Genomic DNA, 25536 nt, shown 5'->3' on the forward strand with positions numbered 1-25536 from the left:
CATTCTTGTCAGGGTTTCAGTCAAAATGAATTGACTTTGAACTTAACAAAAACTTGCTGCTCTTAGTTTTTGTTATCATTACATCACAAACAGAACCATAACAGCTGACTTTACATAGCAATCTTGGAGAAATGTTGCAATTCAACATCACACTTCTTTACTCATCAGGAGCTGTCATTGGTGGAAAGCTATGCCAATGTTAACTCTAACTATTTTTATCACTTTATTGCCTCAGCTGAAGCCAGCATGCTAACCACCTCCCTATGACCGCTGCCGACTCACTCCATCACTTTCCAATAGCAAGTCAATGTAGCGTCCAGTCCACCTTGAAGAAGTAGCGCTGCTCGGTAGATGTGTGACAACCTCTTGGATTGCAAATGGAACAATGGCCGAAGCTCTAGGCATCACACTCTCAACAAGAAACCATATGTGTAAACTTCCATGTAAAACCATTAACTGGTGTCAGAGTAAATGAGATGAACAGAAATAACTGTCATGGAGTTTGTTTTGTCATATGTTTGTTATTTCAGCAGTTTGTCATGCTAACAGATGGAAATGTCTCAGGTTATCCACTAAATTTAAAAAACTGAACCCTACATTTTTTTTCACAGAAACCAAAGCCCAAACTCTCGGCCTCTCGGAGACTGTTCCTGAAGGTATCCTACATGCTTCTGGGTGTTCGTCTTGGATATTAATGCTGTGCAAAGTCTTGTACTAGAATTGACATGCTTTGAATACTGGAATCCATCCATTGTTTGCTTGGCTGAGGTGTAATTTTGTATGCTTGTGTGCTGTGCACCAGACCAAACTGCTGAAGAAGGCCATGACTATGCTGGAGAATGAAAAACAAGTCAGAAAAGATGAACGAGACAGAACCCTTACAGAGAGAGTCCCAGCCCTCCAGCTGTCCGGCCTGTCTCAGCAGGATCTACAGGTACACATATCACTGAAGCGTTTGAATCCACAGAAGGAATTATTTTTTGTTGTCACTCAGATTAAATCACATGATTGTGTTAACATTTTAAATCTGTCACTTCACCCAAATCACTCGTTCCCTCTATTTCAAATGGTATCTAGCCAAAAGCAATTAGGTTTAGTTTTATTGGCCGAGGTTTTTGAAATAACCACTGAGACGTTCCAAAATACAACTGACGTGAATGTAATTTTGTTTATGGGAACAAATATCAATTAAAAAACCTCAACAAGCCATATCTCTTGCCATGAACAATTAGTTGGAATTATCCAAATCAACAATTTTAATTCTGACCACAAAGTTAATCTGTGTATTGTCAAAATTATGGAGAAAAAAGCTGCCATGTGTTACATAGATTATGTTTATAACATATAAGATTTTCTCATGCACATGCCGTAGCGTCACTGTGCAAAATTTAAGTCTAATGGAGTTAAGGTTTCTGTCCACAGAATATTTGCAAAGAACTACACCAGAAAATTGACAAGGTTGATGAAGAGCGGTACGACATTTCTTCAAAAGTGACTAAAAATGACACAGAGGTAAGTAATATCATTATAACTTCATCCTTCTTCACATAATCTTAAACCTGCAGTGAAGGAGGTTTATCTCCCACACCAGCCATAATCTGTGTTTGTCCTCAGCGTAGATCGTTTTCTTTTCAGACTTCCTATGAACACCAGGTGTATTTTATACAGAGTATCACAAACTGTTTTTCTTCCCTGAGCTTTTTTTCTTAATTACTGTAGCTCACGTCATCTCTATTGAGGCTGCTCAACTCTTTGGCACTGGCAAACCAATCGTTGGTTGATATCAAGTGCATCATAAGAGGAGCACCAGTGCAGCAATGTCACAAGACACTGGATTTAAAACTATACAGAGATACTCATATAGACATACCTAGTGCTGAAAGGCTTCATCAGCACTGTCTCCTTTGGCAAGGGCTTGAATCTAACAAACGTAAAGGTCCACAACTAGAGCTTTAATCATACATTTAAGGAATGCATACTTTATGTGACCAACCTTCAATGAGAAATGTGTATTTTAGGGTAATGTTGAAAACGGTTTTGTCATTTGTGTTGGTAAAAGATTCAGGACCTGTCACAGAAGATCTTTGAGCTGAAGGGCAAGATGAAGAGACCAAACCTGAGGAGGGTACGTGTGTCTGCTGACGCCATGCTGGGAGCTCTGCTGGGCTGTAAGGTCAAGGAGTCTGTAGACTTCAAGGCCAACCTCAAGACTGTGAAGAAGGAGGAGGAGAAGGTAAGAGCTGCTGGCTCTGACCAGTTTATTGCCAAATTATAAATTGCAAAACATCATGGGTCTATTCACCTCATCCGCTTACTATCAATTCTGCTTTGGGACTCCTGAGGTTATGTTTAAATACAAGCAATCAAATAAACAATCAAAAATATCTTAAATAATTCACAATCTGCACAGTTCTGATAAGACGATTAAAATGACATAACACAACATACTGACTATACACTGCTGCTGGAGCTCAAGCAATTCATTTCATAACATTTATAAAAAAGTTGGTGGGATAATTGAAATAGATTCAGATTTGAGGATGGTTGCAAATGTTTTTTTATTTCTTTTTTCATACACAGAAAGAGGAAGTGACTGACTGGCGTAAGAACGTGGATGCCATGTCTGGTATGGAGGGCAGGAAGAAGCTGTTTAATGCTGGACAGTAGATTTGAAGTGAATATGTTCTGTAGCAGGTAGAACCAGTGAATCATGTGACTATTGTTCACTTTCTAATGACAGTGGCAGTGAAGACCAATGTTACCGATAGGTTTCATGTTGGTGTTTGAATTGTTTGTAAAAATGATGATAGTGACCATATGAATTTTATGACACTTCTTGAGGCATACATATTGTTTTTTACATAATGATGTGAATTATGAAAAAACATATGTATTTGATGTATTTGAGCAGTTCTGCTTTTATAGTTCTTAGTTCATGAATACAGCACCACTGTTTGCTGTCCTTATCTGTTATACAATAAACAGGCAATTATCAGAGGGCATGGGAATGTGTTGCCTCTCCTGACTCGTGCAAACATAGAACATGGAGAACAACATTTGCATTTATTATTGTGTTTTCCGCAAAGGACACTCTGCATGTCGGATTGGGAGACACATTCCAGAGACAGCTAATTTTGTCAGCTGTCCATGGAGTCACATCAAGGTGAGCATCTGATAGAAATGAATGTGGAGTTAATCTGATGACATTGTAATGACAAGAAGCAAATAATAAAATCCTTATGGCTGTTGCTCTGAGAAGAATGGTCGTCTCTGCCTTAAGATGGAAAACAGTTCTCTATGCAGTATTGTTAAAGTATAATTTTCATAAATAATAATAATAATAATTTTACCATACCTTTTTAGGTCAAAAGTGAGACACACCCTACCTGTTGACTTCATCTGTTAGTTTTATCTCATAATATATCAATACAATGATGTAGAATATTGTAGATTGTGATACACTCATATTTAGTCAAGGTTAGGGTCACATCAAATCTCAAGTAGGGCTGTAAATGATTATTATCAATATGGCGATATTATATCAAGTCAATATCGGAAAAATTATCACAATAAATGTCACATTATTGCTTCTGTTGAGTTGGAAGCCTGATGTTTTTGCTCACTGAAGGTTTAGGTTATAAACTTTTCTTTATGAACAGAGCATGACAAAAACATTTTTATAAATCTGAGGTAGGTTATTATTATTATTTTTATGTGCTATACATCCTCACTTTTTGCACAATGCATTAGGGTTTTATCGATTATTGAACTTCTGATACATTGCTATTGATAACTATGATTGGTTATATTTCACCCCTGGCAAAGTAACGCAAAAGTTACTGTACAGATTATGGTTTAGGGAACAAAACTAGTGAGAAATAACCACCCCAAAGTTCCTAAGCCCAAAATTGATCTGAGTACAAATACAAAGAAACTCCCAAATTGATCGAGATTTCAGAAATGACAGAAATAAAATGTAAACATTCAAATGAAAGATGGAAATAGTTATAATTAGTTGTGGACCGACGAATCAATCACCTAATTTCCCTTTGGGGATGAATAAATAAAGTAATCATTGCAGCTCTCAAATTAAAGGTTGAGGAATTGAAATGAATTTGTTGACAACGGCCTCTGTCTTCAACACATGAGCCCATTCATTCTGAACACACATTAAAAAGCGTACCTATCTTTACTGTGCTGAACAGTGTCAGAGTTCAAGTGACAGCAGTTTCTCAAACTTGAAGTTAAACCATCACGATTGCTTTAATTGAACTTAAATCCCTGTCAGATTCGATTTGATCACATCGACACTGTCACACGTCCGTGTCCAGTCTCCCTCGCACGCACAATCACAGACTGTCTGTTACAGTAAGAGCTGCGGTGTTCACAGACGCCATGAAACCTCCGTGAACTCCACAGTGAACACTGACCTCTTCATCCGTGACTGACGCGGTCCCCGCCCCCCTGCGCTCTAAACACTACTACCACTCCTAATATGGGCATAACATCTGACAAACGTACCGCCCACATGCCCGAGCCGCCACTCTGATTGGACGCCTGGAACGTCGATCACTGGCCTCCGCAGGGTTGCTGTGCATGGCCTGTCGGTGTCAACACTGTACACGGAGCCACAGACACTAAAACCCGGATTTCACTTCATCGGAGGGTAAGACGACGTTTTTGATACGCACTCTGAGGATTCTGGGACGAGGGGGTCACGGGTGTGTTTGTGTTTTACACGCAGGATGGTTTAATGGAGTAAACGCAGTGCTTACGTTTTAGGCGACATCATAGCATCACACCCATCCATTCATTCACACAGGCTGCACACTGTTACAGCATGAAATGAGATATTTGCTGATTGTTCTTTGGTGCAGTAGTTAAGCTGCTGTTGTTTTGTGTCCAGTGTGTAAACAAGTATAAGTATAAGGTGAGTGAATCATAAACACCCGATGCTGTTGTTTCTGCGTTTCCAGACGTGTTTCCCCCACGATGCCAGGATTATTTGAGAATTAAGAATCTGTGTTGAGCTGTTGACATGAAGCTGACATGTTACAGATTATCTGTAATTGTGATAAACTCTTCCTCTGCTTTAAAACCAGAGAAATTCTGGATCATCAACATAACTGTTATTTAATAAACAGATGAGGCTGTAGCTATCTGCCTTCACACCGTCACCTCTAACCTTTTGCTGGCCTTAAGTCCCCACTCCTGAACTCGGATCAGATATGCAGACCAGACACTAACTGAGGCCATCAAATTGTGCACCGCAAGCTTCTGTTTAACTTTGTTTTCACTTCTGCTATTACTGTCTGGGCTATCTTTATGTTTCAGTATTACTGAATGTGTGCAGGGTCCTGCTGCCGGTACTTCGGATGTCCAAGTACAAACTGTTTCTGCTGAGGCATGGAGAGGGGGCCTGGAACAAAGAGAACCGCTTCTGCAGCTGGGTGGACCAGAAGCTGAGCGAGGATGGGGTGAAGGAGGCCCAGGACTGTGGCAGGCTCCTGAAGGAGCAGGGCTACAAGTTCGACTTGGTGTTCACCTCCATACTGAGCCGCTCCATCCACACCGCCTGGCTGGTGCTAGAGGCTATGGGCCAGGAGTGGGTACCTGTCGTCAAGTCCTGGCGACTGAATGAGCGACACTATGGCTCCCTGATTGGCTTGAACCGAGCAGAAATGGCTTTAAAACACGGAGAGGAAAAGGTGAAGTTGTGGAGAAGGGGCTACAACATCACACCGCCTTTGATTGAGGAATCCCATCCTTACTTCCTGGAAATCTACAATGACCGCAGGTACACCACATGTGACGTGCCGAAGGAGAGCCTTCCCCGAGCAGAGAGCCTGAAGGAGGTGTTGGACAGGCTGCTGCCCTACTGGGACAGCACTGTGGTGCCAGAGATAAGGAGAGGCAGGACTGTGCTGGTTTCTGCCCATGGAAACAGCTGCAGAGCCCTGCTGAAACATCTGGAAGGTATGCAACTGAATGGATCTCTTATACACATTGTTCTCTCAGCTTTGGAACTGTGAATGCATGAACCCCTTTTTACAAGCTCTTTACAAGCTGCTGTTTCTAGTCATCAGAGTCAGTGAATTGGGTTGGACATATTTCAGTTCCAGAAATGGCCGGCTGAACTTACAAAAAGGCCAGTGAGTTTATGTTTCATTAGGCTGCAGCTATGAAATCCACGCTGACCTTTCCTCACACTCGTAAGCTGGGGGGGCTACATTTGCCCCAGGCCACTCCGTAACTTAACACATATTGACTCTTACATAATGATATGCAACACAGGATCTACACAGTCTGAAACTGTGCTATTGTGATTTGGCAATAATCTAACTGTCTGGCAGCTTTCCTAAATATAATGTCATCACATTGCACTCATGCATGAATGGAACTGTCAGCAGGCTTGGTTGTACTTACATCGCTCAGCATGATTTCAGTGTCACTGCCCTTGTTTCAACAGGAATATCAGATGCGGACATTGCTAGCGTCACTCTGCCCACAGGGATACCTGTGCTGCTGGAGCTGGATGACAACCTCAGGCCTGTGAAACCACGACAGCTCTTAGGAGACCAGGCAAAGATTCAGGCAGCCATTAAAAAGGTGGAGGACCAGGGAAAAGCCATACCATCAACATGAATGCACTTAACTGGCTGTGAGACTGAGAATCGCTCTGCAGGGTCTCTTTCAAAAAGTAGATGATACCAACAGCATCAATTTATTGTTGGTACGATTAAAAGAACAGAAGTATGTTTTAAACCCCATTAAGAACTGGTATTCATGTCTCAGGTGATTAGGTCACAAGTGGACGCTTTAAGTACAGTAGTGTACGCACCCCAGATGGAATGAGGACACATCTGATGTCCGAGGGGTAATGGCTGTGGCCAGCAGTGTGAACGCAAATGTCCTGGGCCACATTCACGAACAAGTTGAGGTCCTCTGACCTGCTACAGTATCATAATGAATCCAAAGTATTTTAGTATGATTGTTTTCCATATATTGATTGACAATGTTCCATCTGTGTACTCGGATTGGATTTGATAATAATTCGATCTCTGTCAACAGAAATAACAGATGTGAATATTTTAAGCATATGGAGCGGAAAAGTGGTAACTCGTACCTAGAACTATCCACTTGTGATCGGATCTGTTGAGACACGTGAAAATACCAGGTCTGAACAGGGCCATACTGTGAAGTTACTGTATGTGAAATAGTGTCCTGACCTGGAAACGGGATGAGGGTGACGCAGGTCAGGCTGGTTCTTCTGGCGCAGGAAGAAGTCCGGTGATGTACTGTGAATGTTTCAGCACTGTTATGTGTAAGCACTGAGCAAGCGATTGGTTCAAATGTTAGTTTTATGCTAACTGTCCCCATGCGTTACTGTATGGTGACCCTAAAGTTGTTATTTATTTACTCATTGACTTTATAGTAATGTGGTGAAGTTTAAAAATCTTGAAACAGATCATTTTCAGACAGAAGAAAATAACGCTGCGTTGCTAAATGATGCTTTTCTACACTGATAAACGTTGGGGTAATATTACTTTGAATTTTAAACATGTGCCTTTACTATTAACTTACTGCTCAAATTAAGTTATTTTTTAAAAGCTCGAACTGGTGATTTTATTTACTCTTAGCAAACTTTACCTCATAGAAACTGAAAGGCAAACTGGAGATTGGGGTAACTGGGAGCCACAGAATGCTGTGTATTTAAAAATGTCCTACTTAAAATTGTAAGTATGACAGCTGAAGTAGGGAATCTATTAGCTACTTTAAATCTTGAATTTAAAACAGTGGCTGACACATGTGGTTATGTGGAATGATAACTGCTTTGAGCTTTGCACTTCTTGGTCATATTTGAAGGATTTTTTGATTTATCCCATTGTTACATAAAAGCACTATTCTGATTTGAATTTTAAATCCTAAATTATTATCATACATGTGCAATTATATGATGTTGAAATGTGGGTGAAAATGTTACAAACTCCTTTTGAGTCTGCACATGTCTCACAGCAATATTATGTTATTGCGGTTTGTGGTACAGGCTACTGACCTGTATGTTTCATTGTGTCTATTGTTTGTAATTGCACTGTGTATTATTTGTGTCTCCTGTTGTTCGCTGTGTTTCTTTGCCACTGTTAATGTGTACACTGGTTTGTTTGGTCAACAGAGGAAGAGGGAGAAGTTAAGAACATATATGTCTGATAGTAAAGGGTAGAAAAAAACTCATATATTTGTAATTTGATGTAGGATCCATTTAATACCTTCCCCTCTGTCTGCACCATATGTATCATGAAACCATTATGATGGAATAAAGGGAATAAATATTTCCTTAAAATGTTATTTTTCATTTCTCTGTTACAGTCCAGCTTCACTCTGTCAGATAGTTCATCGTTTGGCAACCGCACAGTGTCTCAGATGTCACAGTGATATACGGTTAGCTGTAAATTCAGTGATGGAGCAATAGAAACAAATTAGAAAACAAACAACAGTGTTGTTTTGGAAGCACAGAAATGTGTGCAATTTGGTTTGTGGTTTCCTGGAGCCCACTGGAAACAATAAACAACCGAGACTGTTCAGCTGCCACAGAGGGAACCAGAGGAGTGGTTCTTAGTTTCTTAACAGTTTCTTGTCATTTGTCCAGACCAGAGGGGCTGAGCCAGGGAGAAAACCTCTAATTGGATGAAATTGCTCAAAAATAGACGCAACGATCAGCATGATTTTTGCTCCCATCTACGAGGCGACAACAATACATCTTACTGTATGGAATGTAGCAATCACATGTATGTTGTGTGGTGGATGTGCATCATCCAGTCCTCTCAGGTGTTAGTGTGACTTCATGTCTCACCATGAATGCATTCACTCCAGAGAGGGAATGAGTGGAAAAGGACTTGATCTTGTTCAAGGTTATTTAAAGGTATTTAATGTTTAAATGTCTTCTAAAGACCAAATCAACATAAAATAACCTACATCAGATTTAAATCACTATAGGAGGTAATTCATCTCATATATACTATGTGTATAAACTGGATAAATAAATGGCATAAGTGCCTGCACACACACACACACACACATATATACACGAGTACACACACATGCACATGCTGCCCAGTGTGGACATCACTGAGTTGCAGTTGGAGCAGGCGGGGCTGTTCATGCTGTTTATAAACCTCTGGGGGCACGCGCTCCCCTGACTTCGAGCAGGAACAGTCACTTCGGTCTGCAGGCCTGGTAAGTTTTATGATGCTTTATTTTAATACAGCTGAAATGAGATGTTATCATTGTTATTATTATTGTTATTTAAGAGTGAAGTGGGTGAATTTGAGGAGAATAAGTCTGGCACTGTGACCTGTGTAGTTGCAGATGCTGTCAAGACATAATTTGATGTCACCACAGGGTGTAAGCGTCATTAATAAGACTTCAACTAAACAACTGGATTCGATTGGGAAGAGCTCTATATTCAAAAGACTGTTAATAGCTTGTTGCAATAAATTGGGTTATATATGGTATAGATACCTCACTCCTTGGAAAATATATGCCATTCTATTTAGTCTGATTACACCTATCTCACATCGATGTGTTTTCAAAAGCTGATGTTTCATATCATCAATACAAATCAATTGATATTCAATGAGGAAAACAAGTCAGAAAACAGATAAAAGTCTGCACATTAATGTTACAAAAACAGGAGAGTGTATTAAAATGTCTCGCCTCAATGCACGTTTGTGCTTGAGGAGGCTCCTGAAGTCTTCAGCAACAATTCACAAAATAATATGAAATATGAGACTAAACCTTTGTGTATTTTCTTTAGTTATAAATTAAAACCAATCATTTCCTTACTGGAGATGATTTAAATTTTTATAAAGTTCTTCCACATTAGGAAAACTGGTTGTTAAGTTTGGCTGTGTATATACTTTATATTCCAAATCTTGTCTGCATTATGTAGAATAATAGCAAAATGATTTAGTGCAATGTAGTAAATGACATTTTATTTCAATTGTCACTCATTTGTTTTAAGTTGTTTAAAGTTAGAAAAATAACACTCATAAAGTTTAGAATATTTCTGCAGGGGAATCAGAAGGCTCTGTATCCATGTTGCCTTTGTGACATGATAATAGGAAGGCAGGACCTGCTCATTTCTAACAGGGTCTGACAGAGAAACTGCAAACTTGTCATTCCCCAAGCACAAAGTTATTACATGCTGAAAACATCCATTTCGGTGGTTCTGTCAAACCCCAGAGTGAATACTGTTATTTGACTAAAGAGTTGACAGGCTGTGGAGAAGCTGTTTGCAGCCTGTGGACATGCCAAGTCAGTCTACTATTCCTTAGATGGTATTGGAGATAAAGGCTGCAATCACATGTGAGTTGGATTGTGTGAGTTTACAACCACGGGCTCATCTCGTCTCTCCGGGTTTGCTGAGCATCCTCGGGATAATTTAGCATCGTCAGAGTGAAAACAGCTGTGCAGAGATACAGTAAAAAATGTTTGTGAATAAAATGTCAGTTATTTATGACATAGATTTGACTTCAAAGCTTCTATAAATCTACACAAAGAAGAGTTCACAGATTTAGTCTAATGACATGATTTAAGTTCCTCGTAAAAAGCTGCATTAAATTAGCTTGATCCAAACACCAATGACTTTGACAGGAGAGAGTGGAGCTGTCCTGTGCCTTCCTAAACAGACTTTTAAAGGCAGTCATTAAAAAGAAGACAAATTTGCCAAATGAGAAACCGATACAGGGCTGGATCACACTGCTGATGCTTTAGTCTGAGCACAAGTGGGTCCTTGTTGCTGAGAAGTGGCGTGATTTGACAGAGAGGAAGGCCGGCTGCTGTGTCCATGTACAGATGGGACGCTTTAAACGGGAGAGGAAATGGTTTTCCACATGAGCAAATTGCAGGAGAGGTAAGAGGTGAATGTTACTGGCTCTAACATAAATGAAGGCATTCATCAGTAATCAGTCTGCCATCAAATCTACTTAGTAGATGCAAGGTGGAATAACATTCCTCTGGCTCATACCCCGAACGACCGAGATGCAGGGTTTATTTGTTTAAACGTCCACCTGTTCCTGCACCATCGCTATGACGACGGGGATGATAGTTGGCCTCCCAGCAGCACTGTATGGAAAGTGGACTCATGGCGACTACAATGGAAAGAAGCTATTCTTAGATTTGTATAGCAGCAGGTATTTCCTAGAGTAAACCATGCTCTGTGTCTGTGGCCTTGCACTTTGCCAAGCTGGGACACTACAACTAACACTGGCTGTGTGCTTCCTTAAAAGGAGGCCGAGTACACTGTCTCAGCTGATGGGATGCAAAGCAGGGAGTGCACATAGCTGCATCTATTTGCTTTCAGTCCCCTGGTTGAGGAGGAAACTGTATCTCAGCTTTGGATTCACCAAGGATACTTCAGTTATGTTTCATTGATCACTAAGAGCCTATTTGTCTTGATAAAAGACAGAATGCAGCAAGTAAGCAACACTCTTTCCCTTGTTCAAGCTTCAGCTGTCAGCAGATGATGGATTCCCTGTGTCCTTTGCTTATTAAAGCAAGGCTGAGCTGCACTGAAGAGAAACGAGGAGCCCGACTGAGCACTCCCCCCCTAAAATCTTCACTTGACCACTCGATGGTTATCAGCTGCAGATCAACACGCCCTCCTTTTCGTACCAAACAAACATTTTAATGAGCTGCAGTAAAGGTCAGCACTACAGCGTGCATGTCGTGGCTGGTAGACTGAATGGAATTTGCATCCTGGTCAGGGACTTTTTCTTATGTGACCATGTTTGGTCATGTGGAGTAAGTAGCTGCGGCTTCTTGATTCATTGCAAACGCCTCTCTGGCATCTGTTTATCTCTGAGTGTGTTGAAGCCCTTTCTTTATCTTTTAACAAGTACCTCATCTCATCGGGGCTATAGAATTACATAAGGGCCTATATGTTGTGTATACTTTTTATATTTATCAGTGCAAATTACAGTGAAAGCAACAATGAGATCATTTTCAATTCTTCACAAAACACTAACCAGTATAATAAAACAAGTCAAATACTTACACAGTGAGATGAAATAAACATTCATGTACACACCTCTGCTCTCACTGTGCAGTGAGTTGAGCAAAGAACTTAATAGGTTCTTTCTCTATTCACAACCCACCCCTGCACAAATTTCATGGAAATCTTGAGGGCACATATTACATTGGTGACCCAAATCCATCAAGGACATGATAATTAAAGATTCCAAAATATCCAACCACTGCAATTTATCAATCAACGGCTCAAACTCGTCTCAGATTTCAGATTCTGGAACGTAACAACGAGGAGGCTGGTGTTGTTAGTTTGTCTGGAAGAACTCATCCATGTGAAATACGCAAAGCATCTTTACCTTTATGTTTCAGCTCTTTACCCTATTTTGCAACAGCAGGCTGATACATTATCAACAAGGCAGATGAGATGCTGTTAGAATTTGTTATTAGACTTTAAGCAATGTAGAAGCTGCTAAGAGTTTAAATGTATTGAGTTTCTAGTGGCCCAAAGGATTGTGGGCAAATTTGTGCTGAAACGTTTTGCATCCACAGAGCGACTGACTGCATTTTTGGTTTCCGTATTTGACAGAACATCCAAAGGTTCAGAATTACAAAATAAATCCCCCAATACCACTGTTCTGGACGGAGGACAAGTCAAACATCTCTCACAGGCGGAGCAGCAGGAGTTTAGAGCAGCAGGCAAACAGACTCCAGATGAAATCTCCTCCATCTTCTCATTATAACAGTTTACCTTGATTACGGCGAAACAAAGAAACGCAGTGACATGACAGTTGCATCTATAATGAGGTTCTTATTCACACCATTTTACACTCTGCCAGCTGCCAGCTGCCTTCACACAAGTCGTGTCTGTGCCACACATTTGCTGCATCCCTCACTGCGATAGATCTCAAATGTAGCTGATTGGAGGGATTATATGATGTGTTTTGCGTGTATATTTTTGAAAGTTTGATTCGTTCTTGGGCTGGTTGGGCTTATTAAAAATCAAAGTTTTAAGAAAAAACATCAGTAAATATTCTATACCAACAAATGAGTGTCATTTAAACTGAATTTTAGCATTCTATAAGCGAACAAGCGAACATTTCACTTTCACTACAAGTTGCATGTTCACTGCATTGTTCCTGGGCTTTGAAAACCTTTTTAATACATGATCTATGGCGTTGATTTTAACGGTCTGCTTAGGGCCACAGCAAATTAGTTTTCAGTATGATTGACTTGTCATTTTTATTAATTGTATTTAGCTTTGATTGTAGATTATTTGGAATTTTATTTTATAAAATTATGATGACAATCATAAAGATGACAATATTAGATTTGTTTTTTGCAGTTTGAAGTAAAGTAACTAAATTATTATACAGTAACATCAGCTGTTATAAAGAAAGAAAAATTCACAGACCTGAACATTTTTTGTAAATTATCTAAAAAAGCAAGTTGTGGTTGCTACTATAGCAACAGAATGTGCAAAGGACAATGACTGCTCCGAAGCGGATGGCGTTGTTTATAATCACATGATAGCTGCATGCAAAAAAGAAAAAAAGTTAATTTGTTATTGTCTGGCTTCCTTTTGGTCACACCCACCAGACTTACTTGATTGATTACGAGACAGAGAGACTTGTACAGACAGATATCCAGCTGCCTGCATGTTTCCTGAATGAAGATGTGAGGTCTGCTGTAAGCTGCCAAACCAAATGTAAATCAGCCATTAAAAAAATAATGCTTCCTTTTTCTGCCTTTTCTTCTGATGTGTTATTAATACACTGGAAAACTCTCCAGAAAGACGCCATCATCAGGCCAGTAATTACACAGCCAGACTATATAAAACAGCACATGGCATGTACACAATGCTGGGATGAATAGAAACACAAAGGAGGACCATGCAATTGATGTAATTATGGGTTTTTAGTGGGATTCTCTTAACTTTTGTTTTGCATGCCAAGCACTAATGTCCTAGAAGACTTATTTAACCGTCAGTGGACCACTAGAGGAATTCTCAGGCTAAATCCTCAGCTTCAGAGACAAAGTCAAACGTGGGTTCACTGTGATTCAACTTCTTTTAGTGGCACTGGCACTGGATACAAAGCAAAACAAGTTTTATTAAGAACTGTGCTCATTAATCACTCTCTATAGGTCTCCCAGTTAAATTTTGGATGTATATCAAAAGGATGAATCAAAAGTCTCTGAACTTTCTGTGTCTGCACCAGGTTAGAATAATATAGATCAACATTTAGAAGATATAACGCTCATGTTGACTGCAGGAGGCATGAAGTGATTGGACTATTGGCATAAAGACTGCTATAAAGACAAGTTGTATTTTATTATAGTTATATTATTGGGCAAACAGAGACATAAAATGTCACCTTCAGGCTTTTCCCTTTACTCTGAACCAAATGAACAAGTGTGGAGCCTCAGACCAAGGTTCAGACAAATGGACAAAGTTTGATGTGACCAAAACAGCCTGGGTTATTTGCAGTGTGAACAGGAAGAGACAGCGCTGAAAAGTAGAAGAAGATAAAAAAGCACAGGCCTTGCTGATCCGTCCAGAAACAGAGTTGTAACAAAATGGATAAAAGGAATCTGTTCAGTAATTTTCTCCTTTCAAACAGAAATTGAAATCACGCCCACGTTAGACACACGCCCATCAAACCAATCAATGTCAAGTATATGTGCGGCTCATGTAGGCGATGACAACAGGCCATACCTATGTTACACAAAATGCTTCCTGGAATTACAATGTGAAAACCAATACTAACCAGAATGTTACAAACAACTGAACCTTGGTTTGGACTTTCAGTAGTGAAAACGCCTCTAGAAGTTGCTGGGAGGTTGAGCCCCACTGTTCCCCTGCAGACTGTATGTTAAGTTTGGCTAATTGCTCAGTATGTAATGTATAGACATGACAGTGACAGTCTTTAAAACCCATATTCTCTCAGAATATAGGCCACATGTGTATATCAGCCTGCTCCAGACAGCTGTGAAATGCTTCAATGCAAATGTTGTGGAACTCATACAACCAGTGTTCACCAGTGCATGTCACAGTACATGCTCCCAGCAGAAAAGCTCCATTGTTTCCTTATCAGTGCTGTTTACCTCACGTGACTCTTGATTTGTTGCAAACATCGGTATAAATATTCATGAGAAGCATCTGCTCAGTGTTAGAGACGAGGTAAAAAAGTAAAACAAGATTAACCAGTAAGCGATGTATCATCTTTAAACTGTTGCAGGCATTTTTCTTTTGTTGTGGCAAGTTACAACAAAAAGATAAAATTGTTTAAAGAGGGGGAGCCAGAACATAATGTCCACATAAAAACCGTGGCTTTTTGCATTTTAGTTACTTCATGCAAGCAACACACTTCTAATTTATACAAATCACCTGTCTGATGACTGATGGGGCCACTGTTAGGGGGAACTCTCAACTGATTATTTTTTAAATTATCTGTATGTGTAGAAAGGTAATTCCCTCTTGCTTCCAGAGTGGTGATTTGTTAAACTTTAGAAATGCAGACCTTTGCCAGTCTGGCTGGACCAGGGCCAATAAAAACAGGGCTGGATCACAAATGTGACGTGTGTGTGTTTGTGTGTGTGTGTGTGTGTGTGTGTGTGTGTGTGTGTGTGTGTGTGCCTGCAGGTCAGTCAGTCTGCATTATAGACTCCATTACTTGGTCCCATATATGAACACCTGCAAGGAGAGTGATTGATATCACTTTGTATTATGTGACTGTCAAATGAAATAAGTCAGTAAAGATGTGAGTGTTTCACGTCCATAGAACTTTCGCAGGACTGCTTTTGTAAGAAATTGATATTAATCCTATGTTTATGTCAAAATGGTGCTGTTGATGATGGATCATGATATTATTGACAAAAACAAAATGGTAACTGCTCTTAAACCTGGATGTTCCAGTACCATGTAGTTCATCCTGCACCTACAGGGTGGTGTTAAATACTGAGACCATAATCAGCATTAAAATTAAACTGACTTCTAGTATGTTTGCTGTGGTATAATCAGTTGAAATGGTCTCTTTGTAAGTCTCAGACAGAACAAGCGCAATTTTCTTTTCAATTTATTTTGATACACATATTCTAAATTGATGAATTGTAGTCATTGGCATGAAGTGGGTATTATGATTATCTCTATATAATTACCAGTGACATGAATCTCCAGATGGCTGGATTTTATTATGTTGTTGATTCAAATTATATATGTTTTTCTTTTTGTCAACAAAACCCATGAAAAGGCCATTACCATAAATAAATTGCTCATTAAGAGACTTAGAATTTGTTAAAATGCAATATATTTGTGACCATTTAGTAAACTTTTGTATATAAAAATCTAGGATAAGTAAGGATATAAAATATACAGATATCCGTAGCTATTAACGTGTCAAAGGTTTTCTTTGTGTGTTTTGACAATATTCCATGAAGTGTATTGAATTTAGGGTCTCTTAAATGGTAAATGGACTGTACTCATATAGCACTGTCTTATCGACCACTCAAATCAAACCTGAAAACCTTGTGGTCAGTGGACGACCCTCTGTAAGTCACTCCCCAAGGAATGTGATTGTGGCGTTTGACCACGCCACCGGGTTCCCCCCACGACAGCCAGAGACGAACCAGTCCAACCATTGCGGGTTCGGAAACATCTTTTATTAAGGTCAACTGAAACTTACAACATGTAACTTAACTGTCCAGCACTTTCTGCTGGACCTTCAGCTTCACCCAGTGTTCTCCGTGTTCTTTTTGTGCCTTCTCGAGAGTTCTCTGCGTCTCAGAGCGTTTCTTGTGTTCTCTCAGTGTGTCCCCCGTGTTCCTCTGAGCTGCCTCCTTTTAACGTCTGAGGATCAATCAGCTAACAGCTCTCACCTGTGCTGATTGATCCTCAGTGGTGCAGGTGAAGGTTCTCGCCACCCCTTCACCTCCACATACCCCCACCGTCAAACTCAGGCCCGGGAGCTATCCGGCCTGAACTACTCCCCCCCCTCCCATCCGGCCAGGGGAGGAGCCCAGCCCACCGACTGAGGCGCTCCGGGGGTCGAGCAGGTGGGCGTCGCGGGACGCGGCCTCTCTCCGGCGGCCTGGAAGGTGGGCGCCGCCGCACGGGCACCTTGGACCCCGGAGCAGGTGGGCGCCGCCGCACGGGCACCTTGGACCCCGGAGCAGGTGGGCGCCGCCGCACGGGCACCTTGGACCCCGGAACAGGTGGGCGCCGCCGCACGGGCACCTTGGACCCCGGAACAGGTGGGCGCCGCCGCACGGGCACCTTGGACCCCGGAGCAGGTGGGCGCCGCCGCACGGGCACCTTGGCCCCCGGAGCAGGTGGGCGCCGCCGCACGGGCACCTTGGCCCCCGGAGCAGGTGGGCGCCGCCGCACGGGCACCTTGGCCCCCGGAGCAGGTGGGCGCCGCCGCACGGGCACCTTGGCCCCCGGAGCAGGTGGGCGCCGCCGCACGGGCACCTTGGACCCCGGAACAGGAGTGCGCCGCCCTCCGGGAGACCCCGCCGACCTCGGCACCGGGACCGGAGGCATCAGCTTCTCCGCTGACCGGGGCGCAGGAAGAGGAGCAGGACCCGGAGGTGTCGGCTTCCCCGCCGACCTCGGCACCGGGACCGGAGGCGTCAGCTTCTCCGCTGACCGGGGCGCAGGAAGAGGAGCAGGACCCGGAGGTGTCGGCTTCCCCGCCGACCTCGGCACCGGGACCGGAGGCGTCAGCTTCCCCGCTGACCCGAGAGCAGGAAGAGGAGTCGCCCCGGGAGGTGTCGGCTTCCCCGCCGACCGCGGCACCGGAACCGGAGATCTCGGCTTCCCCGCCGACCTCAGCGCTGGAACCGGAGGCGTCCGCTTCCCCGCTGAACCTGGAGCAAGAAGAGGAGTCGGCCCGGGAGGTGTCGGCTTCACCGCCGACCTAGGCACCGGGACCGGAGGCGTCAGCTTCTCCGCTGACACGGGAGCAGGAAGAGGAGTCGGCCCGGGAGGTGTCGGCTTCACCGCCGACCGAGGCACCGGAACCGGAGGTCTCGGCTTCCCCGCCGACCTCAGCGCTGGAACCGGAGGCGTCAGCTTCCCCGCTAACCCTGGAGCCGGACCCATCGGCTTCACCGCCGATCGGGGACCAGCGCTCCCCGCCCTCTCCAGCTCGGTGCCGCAGGTGAGGCGCTCACGCCTCATCCTCTCCGTCTGCCTCAGGAGCTCCTCCATCTGCCTCTGCGTCCGCCTCAGGATCTCCTCCGTTTCCTTCCCCAGCGATTGTACCCGGTCCATGTCTCTGGCTGTGTGAGGTCCCTGTTCAGGTGCCAGTGTGGCGTTTGACCACGCCACGGGGTTCCCCTCACGACAGCCAGAGACAGACCAGTCCAACCATTGCGTGTTCAACATCCTTTATTGCCTCCCAACTGAAACTTACAACATGTAACTTAACTGTCCAGCACTTTCTGCTGGACCTTCAGCTTCACCCAGTGTTCTCCGTGTTCTTTTTGTGCCTTCTCGAGAGTTCTCTGCGTCTCAGAGCGTTTCTTGTGTTCTCTCAGTGTGTCCCCCGTGTTCCTCTGAGCTGCCTCCTTTTAACGTCTGAGGATCAATCAGCTAACAGCTCTCACCTGTGCTGATTGATCCTCAGTGGTGCAGGTGAAGGTTCTCGCCACCCCTTCACCTCCACAGTGATGATACCTCCTGAGGCTGTGGATCAGGAGGTATCATCACTTTATGAGACTTAAATTACAAAGTTAAATGAGACCTTTCCGTTCCTGAACTCCACAGATCATTATGGTATTTGTGTTATTAACAACCACCTCTGACACTGTTTTGTTGAGCAGATATGTGAGTTGAAATAAATCACTTCTCTTTGTTGTTGAGAGGCACTGTTTAAACGAATGTCGTCCTTTTCTAGGAACACTCTTGTTGGAAATGTAAAGGGGGGGTTAGAGAAAGGCCTCTGTAGGCATGTTCGGTTTCTAAGCTTCTGTGACTGTATATGGTATCAGCCATTGTGAAAACCAAACTGCCTGTGTCGCACCATGATGCACTGCTCACTGTTGGTGGGCTCCTCTTCCACCCTGAACATCCAGATGCCAAAATAAAGGGACGAGACTGAAGTGGTATTTCTAATAAGAGAGTTACATTATCTCATGCAGTTGAGAATAGATTATAATGCTGCGCTACACTTAGTTTAACTGGTGGGGACATAAACACACTGCAGGTGTGTCACATCAGTGTAAGGGGAGGTAAAACACTAAGTGGTGCATGATATAAATGAAATAAAGTGTGATGTCAAGTTGACTCCGTGAGCTCATGTCACATGGACTCCCAGCACAACTTCTAATGTTGACATGAGAAGGTGGTTTTCTCCCCCTCCTTACTATTTCGATTGTTTACACACTCTCTGTGTAATTTAAAAGGAGAGTGTGTTGAATTATGAGCTCAGCTGAAAATTCACTTCATGGATGTCTATGGGTTTAGCAAAATCTGGTTTAATGATTAGTATTAAATAAAGTTCTTCAACAACATTTTTCATACAAAAATATAATTGAATTTGTGGTTCTATAATTCTATAACACATATTATAACCACATTATATTCAAAAACATACATCTGTAAAATGGCAATGTTAACTTTCTGTTTCTGCATCATTTGAGCTTCTAACTAACTTACGATGGATCATTTGCAACTGATTCCATCATAATGACTGTGAGTAAAAGTAAAGAAAGGGCAACTTTGTGTTGTACAGTGAATATTGAAATATATATGAAAAGGGTTGTCTTGTTTATTAATTTTTTAGAAGTTTATTAGTGGATTTTACAACCTTTTGTTCAACAGAACAAAAAATATGAATGCAGAGATATAGGTCTATGTTGATTACAGTAGGTCCTTAGACCACTTGATAAATATTAGACTACAATGAGTGTTCTTTTATTTTATTTAGTTATTGCTCCAATGTTGAGACAATTAGTTTTAATGTTTGATTTATTCAGAATGATTTTCTCTGTCAGACTGTTTGTCGGCTCTGCACTTTGACATGAGAGTGTTTGGCACCTGTTGGGACGGCTGTCAGACTTTCTTTTAGACTTGATGGTTGATGGCAGCTGATTATTGTGCAAATGTTCCAGGAGATGTTTTTATAAAGCTGGGTGTTAGCACATGGTGACTGGAAATGTTGTGAAGGCTGAAGGTGAATGAAGCTGCATATTGTTTGCAAGTCTATGCACTCTTCAAACATTTTATCTTTGAGCACTTGAGATTATGCATTTTAGTCTTTCGGGCAGAGGGAGTCATGCAGTTGGCGTCTTGGCACATAATCACATGGCTTTACTATATTACATAAGTGGATTAACTTTGGGAAATGACCACTAAAAGAGCAGGCCAGAACACAGATGTATTATTGTTTTATTAGAGGCTTTAGGTAGTAGATTGATTGCTGTGGATATACACTGGATTGTAGATTATATACTTTGGAAGCGTCATGCTAGAATTAGAATTCAGCATCTGTAAGGAAATATAAAGGCTCAGTGGTCTGAGGCAGTGGACTGTCAGTGGACCAAGGAGTCAACGATTATTGTGATGAATGAGGGCTGATGTTTTTTTACCACAGCGGATCTGAAAGCCCCTCATTTATATTCAGGAAATACGTTCACAAACAGCCTTATGGAATTCAGATCACCCTCAACAAAATGGTCCCACAAGACTAATTCCAAATCACTGGAGAACTGCATCCATGATTGAAGTTTGAAAAGCTGCAACTGAGAAATAGATGCCGACCAGCTCCTCCAATTCTTCATAACATTATTAGTTTTAGTAAAAGTAAAATGACAAATTCATAAATTGTTTTACTTTCAGTATAAGGAATGAGAGTAGTGTGAGCGGTTTCTCTGTTTCGAGGCTAAGCAGGGGAATACAGCTAGGCTAGGCTACGATAAAATAAGATAAGCTATTATAAACTAAGATGAGCTAAACTGAAATAAACTTAGATAGGATTAACTAAGATAAGCTATGATGAGCTAAGATAAGCTAATATAAACCAAACTGAGCTAAACTGAAATAAAATAACACAAGCTTACAAGTTGCCTGCTGTAGCATCATATTTATCAGACAAACATTAGAGGTTTATCTAACTTAGTAAGAAAGTGATTGAGCCCTGAGGCAGTCGACCATGACGCAGCAGCCAGAGACGAACCATTCGGTCTTTAACATCACTTTACTAATGCAAAACAAAACTCATGAACATTAAACTTAAAGTGCCAGCATTTTCAGCTACAGCTTTAGAGCTCAGGCTTGTCTCTGTGTGTCCTCGTCTCTCCACGTGTCCGTCTCTTTTGTACCAGAGCATCAATCAGCTAACAGCTCTGACCTGCGCTGAATGATCCGGTCCAGGTGAAGGTGCTCTCCCTCCACAAGCCCATTTTATCAAAATGATGGAAACATTGTTTTGAAAAACATAGAGCAAAGATTTTCAAAATCTTGTGCAACTATTTTGGGGGATTTGAGGTCACAAGATATCATGATTATGAACTATGAACAAGAACAAATCACATTTCCAAACCAAGATGCATCGAATCAGTTTTTTCTGTCACAGCTTTGTACTGATTCCTCTGTTAATGTAATTTCTACCAGTGAACCAGATGATGTGTAGACTTGAGTGTTTTAAGATGTACCTTCAATGGTTAGATTCTGACAAAAACTCAAATAAAATCCATTCCACACACAAATATAGACAATGTTTGTTAGAATTAGTGTAAATAGGAAACAGCATTGCTCAAACTGAGGTCAGAGCATCAACATGCTGCAGGTCAGCTTGACAGAAAACAACGTCAGAAAGTCATTAACTCCTTGAAAATAAATCTCAACCCTCTGTATGAAGATAACAACTAATATAAAATGATACATGGTAATGTTGTGAGAAGTACTGATTAATGCCAGGATGCTCGAATGCTTCAGTTTATTAAAGATTGATGAAATTCATATGAAATACCTGGCCTGAGGGAGAACAGGAGGACATCAGGGTTTCAAATAAAAAGGAATAAAGACTAAACCAGATCTACAGCACATCAGATCGAGATAAGATAAACTAAGAGAAATAATTTGAACGAGTCTGAAATCAGAGATCAGGGAGGAGAGAGGGAGACAGAGAAGGAGTCAGGATGAGGAGGAGGAGGAGGAGGAGGTGGGAGGCTGTGAGAGATCGAGAGGGGAGCACAGAGGCAGGCTTTGCCTTTTCTGGTAGTTAAACGCTACTGAAAGAACAAGCAGGAATTCTCTGTGCTGCAGAGCGGCTGGGATATAAACCAGACTGTAGAAGTAGATGTATGAAGGAGCAGAAACACTGCTGTCTATGGACTAAATTTCAGCCACTGTTCAGGTATTGTAAACCAACAGACTCTGTTTGAGTTTTTGTTACACTATTAAGCTGTCTCTAATTTGATTACTGCTTCTTCTGGAGTTTAGCATATTTACTCTGTCACACTGGGATTTTGTTACTTATTGAATATCCCAACAGTGTGTACTGAGACTGGATGGATTTATGATTGATCAGTAATTGTTCTTTAAAGAACTTCTTGTCTTTCAGTGAGAAAGTGAGGAGAATCTTTTGGGCATCATGGACGATGACTTTGACCGCCGCATGGAGCTGAGGAGGCAAAGGAGAGAGCAGATGCGTCTCGATACTGAAAAGTAAGTGAGCGCTCTCAGAACATGTAAACATGTGCAAAAGAAACATGCATAAAGATAAATATACCGTCACTGACTTGACACTTTGCCACACAGACAAACAGTTTGGAGAACGTGAGTGAAAGTCAGACAAAAAAAGCTGAATGCATATGTGAAAATCATGCAAACATTAGAAAAGGACAGGCAACATCCCACACTGCATCATCTTCAATCCAAGCCTCATAGTTTTAGCAGGGTTTGACTCATATATGTTCAGTAGACCACACTGATCATCAGGAACTAGCATTGCCACACATTTATAAACCATATCTGCTGTTGCTCCCAGTTATTAGACAGCAGGAGGAAGTCATCAGTGTTGTGTGGAGCTGTTTATTCCAGAGGAGCCACTTCTAGAGGCGTTAACAATAGTTTTCCTTGCACCTTTAAACTATGCACAGTGTGTGTGAGTGATTTTGTGAGTGCCTGTGTGACTCCACATGGAGCAGCGGATCGGAGCAGACCAGATTTGGATGGAGCTCAGATGATGACAGGTTAATGATCTTGAGTGATTTTTTCATTAGTTACAGAGTCACTCAACTGTGCTGCTGTTTGGTATTGTCCCTCGCTCTCTGTCATCTCCTCTACCTCACTCTCTGTCCTCAGATACATATTATAAAGTCGACTCTAGGAGTGAAATGTGCACTTGTGTGAGTAAAGTTGCATTTTATTTTAATCCTTGGATAATCTACATATAAATTGTGAGGAGATGGGAAGAAATTCATAGAAACTCATTGTCTAAGTTGTGAATACATTTTTATAAATAAGTACAAGCAGTTTAAGAGCCACTGAAAAACAATATGAAGCAAACAAACCATACTCTGCTGTGAAACCCCTGAAATTGTGGATAAAGTCTTGGCTTTCTTAACATGTCTACTGTTTGGTTGAGTTGCCACTCAAGCATTGGACTTCTTGTCGCTTGCTGGTGCCAATACCTGTTTAAAACAACAGTTCATCACTGAAGATCAATGAATCCTGGGATATTTTGGGCTGGGAAGGATCCACCCAATAGAGCATTTGAAGGAGCCGCAGCTCCTGAAAGCTACAGCTACAGTTTAGTTAAGTCAGAAATTATTGATAGACAACCTATAAATGTTTGGTATTTAGTTTTTTTAATGGGATTTGTTCAAAATCTAAAATACCATCATAAAGAAAGAGGTGGCAGGAGCACAACTGGTGTCCCTCAAACCACTGGTGCTCATGGAACGGAATATATGTCAAAAAAATGGTTTGATGTTTGATGTTTTATTTGAAAAATGTAAAAAGACTTTTACATACTGTAACAAATGAGTGTTCATTTGCTTTTCTACCTTTCATTCTGTTCTCCTGTTGCCCTCATCATATTTCCCCCTATTTATCATAGTTTCACATCCCTCATCTGGAAATGCAACAGTAAAACTCTTACAGCAGCCCCACAGCGGTTCTCCAGCTTGAGGTGGAGTAATATCTAATTGAATGACTTCCTCAGTGATTACTTGAGGCGACCCACTCTATTCGGCGGAACCTTTGCCCGGGGATTTGTTAGATTTCCGCCTAATTTGGGTTTTTGTTTCTGTTCTGAAGACAGAGAGGATTCTTGTGGTTCTCTTCCAACTCTTCCTCTCCCAACATCTGTAAATCATTGTGCAGCGGATTCAAGATGAGCAGAGGGAAGTAATACCCATGTACTACCAATGGGCCATTTCAAGCTCTCTCTCTGCCTCATAAAGCCTGGTAATGCTTGGGAAGACACCCAGGCTGGCACGCTCGAGAGTCTCACTGTGAATGTTCTCACAGTAGAATGAAGGTCAATGGATGGATGTGAGAGGATGGAGGGGAAAACAGGAGGGCAACATTTTTGGCAATTGCATCTCATCTATAATCTGCACATAATAGCCTATATTGTTAGTTTTCTAGAAAGATTTTTTTATTCCGTCATCTTTCCCCTTTTTCTAGCCTTTCTCTTGTGCTGCGATTAAATGTTCTTTGCAATGCTCAGTTCCAAGGGGGCAATTCTTCCGTTTCTTCAATGTGACAATTGTATCTCAGACACACAGAGAGTGTGTGTTTCTTATTATTTCATAGCCTGTTCTCATTCCGTTGTGGCTTCCAGTCTTGATTATGTCTTTTGATGTGAGCTGAAATCGTCTGGCTTGTATCAGCGGTTTACCACCTGGGGGTCGAGATACCTCAAAGGGAACAGAGATAATTTTTAAGGGTCGCTGGATACTTCTGTTACACAACATAATGATATGTCTCAATATTTCCCCCTTCCCTCTGGGGACATTTTATATTAGCTGTTCTTCTCTAAAATAGACCAGAATTATTTCTACCAATTTTGCACATTGAGCATCATTGCAGGTCTACAGAGAATTATCTCTCTTTCCTTTCATTTCCACTCTGTTCTCATGTTGGCCAATATGCCTCATCATCTTTTTCTCCATTTGTTTTGTTTCACATCCCTTGGGTTGCTCCTCTGGAAATATAACAATAACATTTAAGTAAAAAAAATTTGTAGCTCCTGAGGGAGCTGTGTTAACATGAAATCTGATTAATTGTCTCATGTAACATCTGGCAGCATCAAATAAAGCTTGTAAAAAAGGCCAAAGACTGCATTATCCATTGCTAACATAACAATTCTCTGACTGTATGGTGGTCAAGTTGCATTATAAGTATTGTGCATAACAGGTTTTGACAGGGAAGAAAAATGTGAAGAAGAAAGAAGACAATATTTACACTGTCCATTATGAGTCTCACAATGGGATAGGTGTGAAATGCACAACCAGTAGAGAACTGTTTTAAGGCCTGACATAGTCTGAAGTGATGGGCTT

General features: G+C 41.6%; 3 protein-coding genes across 17 annotated transcripts in view; all 3 read left to right on the plus strand.

The window, feature by feature from the left end:
- Positions 1-499: 499 nt before the first annotated feature.
- On the plus strand, positions 500-3248 carry LOC109624435 (troponin I, cardiac muscle-like). Its single transcript, XM_020079089.2, has 5 exons — positions 500-656; positions 803-934; positions 1423-1512; positions 2060-2233; positions 2581-3248. Exons 2-5 carry the CDS (start codon positions 824-826, stop codon positions 2665-2667), a joined length of 462 nt encoding a protein of 153 aa, XP_019934648.2. The 5' UTR covers positions 500-656; positions 803-823; the 3' UTR covers positions 2668-3248.
- A 1279-nt stretch (positions 3249-4527) lies between these two features.
- Positions 4528-8346, plus strand: bpgm (2,3-bisphosphoglycerate mutase). Of its 2 annotated transcripts, none has more exons than XM_020078399.2 (3): positions 4528-4666; positions 5354-5976; positions 6470-8346. In XM_020078399.2, exons 2-3 carry the CDS (start codon positions 5376-5378, stop codon positions 6643-6645), a joined length of 777 nt encoding a protein of 258 aa, XP_019933958.2. In that variant the 5' UTR covers positions 4528-4666; positions 5354-5375; the 3' UTR covers positions 6646-8346. The 2 variants fall into 2 exon arrangements, with proteins under 2 accessions (XP_019933958.2, XP_019933959.2); XM_020078400.2 differs by having other exon boundaries at positions 4530-4666; positions 5335-5976.
- Positions 8347-9117: 771 nt separating this feature from the next.
- LOC109624136 (troponin T, cardiac muscle isoforms-like) overlaps positions 9118-25536 on the plus strand; it is a 35286-nt gene continuing 18867 nt past the window's right edge. For 8 of the 14 annotated variants that reach the window (XR_011243363.1, XR_011243364.1, XR_011243365.1 and 5 more), the window contains exons 1-2: positions 22246-22382; positions 22590-22693. Coding sequence is in view for 8 of the 14 variants with exons in the window: in XM_069527806.1 (XP_069383907.1) it covers positions 22620-22693 (74 nt within the window). In the remaining 6 variants the exon portion in view is untranslated. Of the gene's footprint in view, positions 9235-10764; positions 10913-11342; positions 11478-22245; positions 22383-22572; positions 22694-25536 lie in introns of those variants that run through there. The other 6 variants (XM_069527807.1, XM_069527809.1, XM_069527808.1 and 3 more) reach the window with 6 other exon arrangements.

This window comes from Paralichthys olivaceus, chromosome 7 (assembly GCF_024713975.1).
Source record: "Paralichthys olivaceus isolate ysfri-2021 chromosome 7, ASM2471397v2, whole genome shotgun sequence".
Classification (NCBI taxonomy): domain Eukaryota; kingdom Metazoa; phylum Chordata; class Actinopteri; order Pleuronectiformes; family Paralichthyidae; genus Paralichthys; species Paralichthys olivaceus.

Bases quoted from the DNA above. Each gene is read 5' to 3' on its own strand.
- LOC109624435 (XM_020079089.2), top strand. From the start codon at position 824: ATGACTATGCTGGAGAATGAAAAACAAGTCAGAAAAGATGAACGAGAC. The intron at 1,513-2,059 runs GTAAGTAATATC...TGTTGGTAAAAG, and splicing joins TGACTAAAAATGACACAGAG to ATTCAGGACCTGTCACAGAA. The intron at 2,234-2,580 runs GTAAGAGCTGCT...TTTCATACACAG, and splicing joins TGAAGAAGGAGGAGGAGAAG to AAAGAGGAAGTGACTGACTG.
- bpgm (XM_020078399.2), top strand. From the start codon at position 5,376: ATGTCCAAGTACAAACTGTTTCTGCTGAGGCATGGAGAGGGGGCCTGG. The intron at 5,977-6,469 runs GTATGCAACTGA...TTGTTTCAACAG, and splicing joins CCTGCTGAAACATCTGGAAG to GAATATCAGATGCGGACATT.